At 40.3% G+C, this 5,246-nt stretch overlaps 1 protein-coding gene across 1 annotated transcript; it reads right to left on the reverse strand.

Moving 5' to 3' along the window:
* Positions 1-263: 263 nt before the first annotated feature.
* Positions 264-5,020, reverse strand: alphaCOP (coatomer subunit alpha). The gene has a single exon (XM_067146770.2). The coding sequence runs from the start codon at positions 4,703-4,705 to the stop codon at positions 1,037-1,039; it is 3,669 nt and encodes a 1,222-aa protein (XP_067002871.1). The 5' UTR covers positions 4,706-5,020; the 3' UTR covers positions 264-1,036.
* Positions 5,021-5,246: the final 226 nt, after the last annotated feature.

Raw genomic sequence — 5,246 nt, forward strand, 5'->3', positions numbered from 1 at the left:
CTGTCCCACTGCGGCTTTGTCCAGCACAAAATCTCGCTAGGAGTGACCGGGATTTGAACCACGGTATCCAGCGGTGAGAGGCCGGCACGCTGCCGCCTGAGCTACGGAGGCGGCACAAAGATACATTAGGCCTACCTCAAGTCTCATAATGTTGTTAATATCCATCTGATACAAAGGAAGGAAATAGAACAAATGTTACAAAAGGGTAAAGGAAGAAATTGTGAAGGAAATATGTACTTACATCAAAATGTTAACTCAGCCTGTAAATTCAGAACATTTCCTTCTTTACTGATTCATGAAATATATGTTGCAACATGTTTCACTAATGCATACGATTAATCAATTAATACTAATATACTAGTTTCATGAATAGTCCACACAATAATCCACGATAAGTCTGTAGCACTGCACACATAACCATCACTCAAAGAACTATGGCATAACAAAATGAACAGAAGTACCACTTTCACAAGCAAACATGACTTAATATATCTGATTATTAGTCCTCAGATTCCATGACAGATAGCATGACAAAATAATTTCCAAGCAGATAACATAGAAAACTAAATACGGTACTATTTCATAAAATGTTGGAGCAAATAATACTATTTTTAATTCAGAATGCAGTCTGGCTACATGAGTTCACTAATTTATTCTGAAAAGAATGACTCACCAAGAACTTTAAATGACACTGTTTATATAGCAAAAAATGTACTCACTTTTTCTACTGATAACATGTTCAATTCCAAACTAAAATATACTGTCGTAACAAGAAACATAATTATATACATCAATCTTATATGTGATTAGTTATTTTGGAAAGCAATTGCATCCATTTGCAAGAGAACAAAATAAGTTTAAAAAAAAAAAAAACATCTTTTCAAATTAACATAAATATCTAACAGTGAAAACTAGTAACATAACAGCTATTTTCACAAATCCTCACTGGAAAGGATCAATACTCTGAAATGGTCAATAGCACCTAGTAAAGTTCATTTCATGAATGTGATCACACAAGTCACAAAGAAAGTGCAGTTTAACTGCGGAACTGAAGTGGAGAGATACGAAGACCAATTGTATCTTTACCAACAAGAGCAACATTGCAAATATCGCAAATTGTATCCTTGAACTGTGGCATGTAACTAGCTCCACACAATGGACACTTGGCTTCGGGTTTCCCTCGGTAAATTGGATAGAAGGTGCGAGCACACAAGGAAAACGGATTGTGCTGATCATACTGAAGTTGATGCTCATCAACAGGAGTTTTATCACAAGCCTGTAGCCATTTCCTCACCTGCTGAGACACTTCAGGTCGAGGTCCAAGTTCCAGAAGGCGGCGAGCAAATGATGCAGCAGTTTTGAAATTTTTCAATTTATAAAAGAGCTTAAGAGCAGTACGAAGAGTTAGTATTTGATGAACAGGCTGGAGATTACAGTGAGTAAAGTAAGCTGCCATTTCACACTGACGTTTCTGCTCCTCTAGACTTTCTTTTGGAAGCTCTTTGCGAGAGATTTCCATTTTCAGGCCAAGAATATATTCTCTACAAATCTGCAATAGCTGCTGGGCTTCTGCAATTTCCTGCCGTGATTCTACAACCAATAAAGGAACACTCAGCAGTAAGTTATGGAGTTTTGCTATAGCTTCAACAAATTTGCCATTAGTGGTGAGCTGATAGCAAATTTGCAGTCTATGCACAAGATCAGGAAGTTTCAAACTAATGGCTGGTAAACCTCCTTTAGTTCCAGAATCTTTCCAGTTGCGGTGAGGGTGACCATACAATGAAGGTAAAGATGGAAGTGCTGAGAATGAAGTACGTGAACAACTGAATGTACTCATGAAAAGAACGCGGTAGTCATCAAACTTAACCACTCCAACTTGATCATGAAGTAATCTGAAGGCAGATTCAAATGAACCTGCATGAACATGGTCAGCGACAAGCTGGGAATTATTAGCCCAAACCTGAGTTTGTGATACTCCCTTTGTTGGTGGTACAAAGTAACCTTCACCAGCAACCTGAGGACCTTCCAAATCTGGTGGTAGCTCCACATCTTCATCACCCAAGTCCCAACCTCCACCTTCCTCAGCTTCACCAGCAGCAGTAGGAAGTTCATGATCACCATCACCACCTAATCCATCTTCATCCATGCCTAATTCAGCATCTGCACCCCATCCTTCAGCACCAGAATCATCAATAGTTTCAGCTGCGAGTGCAACGGTCTTCCCTCTCATCATCGCTGCTCCTTCAAAGAACCCCTTTGACACAGTTAACAGAGGCCAGTTTGTTTCTGCTTGCATAATGGGAACAGGTGGTTTCAGAAATACTGCATTAGGATCCACAGCAGGCAACTGCTTGTCTTCTAAATTGCAATCCTTCTGTATAGTTTCTGCCTCTTGAGCCATACCATGAGTAGCAGCAATGAGATATGCAAGAGCAGGCCGCCCAGAGTCCTTAACAATTTTTATTCTATCAGCAATATTTCCAAGGAGAAGAGCTGCCTGATATTGCCCTGAACTATCTTTGCGAATTTCTGCAATCTTTGCCATTTTGCGTAATTTCTCCAAGTTTCCAGTTATAAGATACAAAAATGACAATTTATCAAAGCTCTTGGTTCGCTGATAGCACATTTCCATAACCTGATGGTTGCCTTGCATAAGGGCAGCTTGACCCAAGCGCTGCCAACATGTCTTGTCATCCAGAGCTCTTGCAGCCTCAAGTGCCACTTCAATGTTACTACACTCCAAAGCTAGACTGAACTTAGTTTTCTCATCTTTTACAAACTGTAAGGCTACCTCGGGATATCCCTTCTGCTGGAGATAGGCAATGATAGACTGGCCAACCAAGCGAGCATGACGAACCATATGCAACACCTCTTCATACTTCCGATTAATAAGTGCCAATTTGAATTTGAATTCAGTGGGATCAATCTTCAGGATGCGAGGCTTACACTCCCGATCTAGACAAAATACTTGTGTGCCCTTTACTCTGGTGATGTAGATGGGCAAATCCAATGTACGGATAATACCATGATCTCCATCAGATATGGCATACTTAATGTGATTACTTGTAGTATAAATAAACACACCACTATCATCCCAAGCGCCAGATTTCACACGAGAATTTTCATGAATTGAACATACAGACTCAAGTCGACGACTGCAGATATTGATAGTATGTTTGGCAAGCAAAGCAACATGTGACATGTCCAGAGACCAAACAACATAACGGCAGTGAGCAATTTTCACCTGTGCTAGTGTTCTCTTCTGCTGGACATCAAACAAGGTAACACCTTCAGCATCTCTAAGAAGCAACATTCCAGTACCTGCATAGAAGATTTCATCACAATTGGGTGTCTGCACTTTCTTTGTAACCTCATTTTTAAGATTCTTGATTGTAAGTGAATGTGTACGATCTAAAACAGCAAACCTATTTCTAGCAACCCACACAGCAGTAACACCTGATGATCGTTTACTGTCAGGAGTATCAGGGTTTTGGCTGTCTGAGTCTTTAGGGATTATGTACAAATCGTATGAGCTATTTTCAACATTATTGGTTCTTGTGACCAAGAGAACAGCATTTTCAGCTGGGTTATATGACATGCTATAGACAGGCACCCGTCCTCCTCCACGGAGTTGCATTACAGCGGTGTCCTTAGATGTTGTAAAATCTAATTTCCGAAGCAAACGTTCCTTGACGTAGAACAACAAATTTCCATGCACTGCATATGCTGGACGTTCTCTCTCCAACTTGAAGATGATCATACCTGCATCATGTCCAGCGGCAAAAAGGTTCAAAGATGGATGTGCTGCAAGAACCCAGAACCTTTCATGCTCACGTCTGAAGGTGTGAAGGCAAGTGCGTTTAGTCATATCCCATACCCTAATGCTTTTATCCTCTGCATTGGAAAGAATTAATTCCTGTCGAGGATGGAATAGTACACAGGAAACATTGTTGTAATGCCCACGACAAGTATCAACCTCCCACGCCTTGGCTTCATTCATTCTCCACAGCTTAATCTGCCTGTCATCAGCTCCAGAAACAATAAGTGGCAGGGTGGGATGAAAGCATGCCCAATTCACCCCACGGTCATGACCTTCAAGAACATGTTTCACAACAGCATCAGCCTGGCCAAATAAATCAGTTGCAGTTGGATTTTTCAAATGGTCATCCAATCCTCCAGGACCAGGAGCAACATTTTTTTTCCTTAAACCTGATATGTCCCATACTCTAACAGTTTGATCGAGAGAAGCTGAAACAACTATATCATCTGTCGGATGAAACTGAGCACACATGACATAATGGTTGTGTCCAGTAAGGACACAGATGCAGTTCCGGCTTTGCCAGTTCCAAATCCGAATTGTCTGGTCATCAGATGCGCTAAGAATCCATGGATATTCATGATGAAACACCGTAGTTCGAATATAATCCAAGTGTCCAAGTAAAGTAAACACACATCGTCGAAGTTTGTAGTTCCAAACCTTGATTTTGTAGTCATCTCCTCCAGATACAAAGAGAGGCTGTTGGCTATGGAAGCAGATTCCTCGCACCGGCCCATCATGTTCATCGAATTTTTCCAGCAAAGTGCACATACGGTAATCCCATAGTTGAATGACACCATTATGTAAACTAGCTAAAACCCACGGCCTCTTGGGATGGAACGACAATCCCTTCACACGAGCAGATTTTGTCTCAAATTTTGTTAACATGATTCTCCAATCTAATATCAGTACATACCACAAATATAAGACACCGCTTCACTTACACGTCACTCGAGTTTACAGTCCGGTTCCAGACCACCTTACACGTCACACAGTATTCTCTCCGCTAAAAAGGCACAGGATAAATATTTGGACGACAGCAACCTTCTCTTGAACATATTATACTGAATTAATTTTCAAGTTTATCTTTGACTGCCTTATAAATGCAAAAAGAGACTAAAGACTTGATCCTGCATATACGTCAATGTCTTTATTTTATTTTTATAAGCACAAAACTCCAGCCATAGGCAAAGAGTATATACGAATCACAGCCGTCTCGATCCTCTTATACTGCCTGCTCTATGCGAGATATTTTATTATTAGAAAGGGCACCTGAATGGGCATTAGGATTTACAGTATTCGCATATCGACATGATACTAATTGCATATACTCTGGGAGAAATTATTTATTTATGGATTTCCCATCAAATTCCTTTCCATTTTAAATCAACTATTTAACAATCGCCGGTTAACCATTAAATCAACTCAA

The sequence above is a fragment of the Anabrus simplex genome, chromosome 5 (genome assembly GCF_040414725.1).
Source record: "Anabrus simplex isolate iqAnaSimp1 chromosome 5, ASM4041472v1, whole genome shotgun sequence".
In the NCBI taxonomy this organism is placed as follows: Eukaryota; Metazoa; Arthropoda; class Insecta; order Orthoptera; family Tettigoniidae; genus Anabrus; species Anabrus simplex.

What these genes read in the sequence shown, in the direction of transcription:
- alphaCOP (XM_067146770.2), bottom strand. Translation starts at nt 4,705, where the DNA reads ATGTTAACAAAATTTGAGACAAAATCTGCTCGTGTGAAGGGATTGTCG.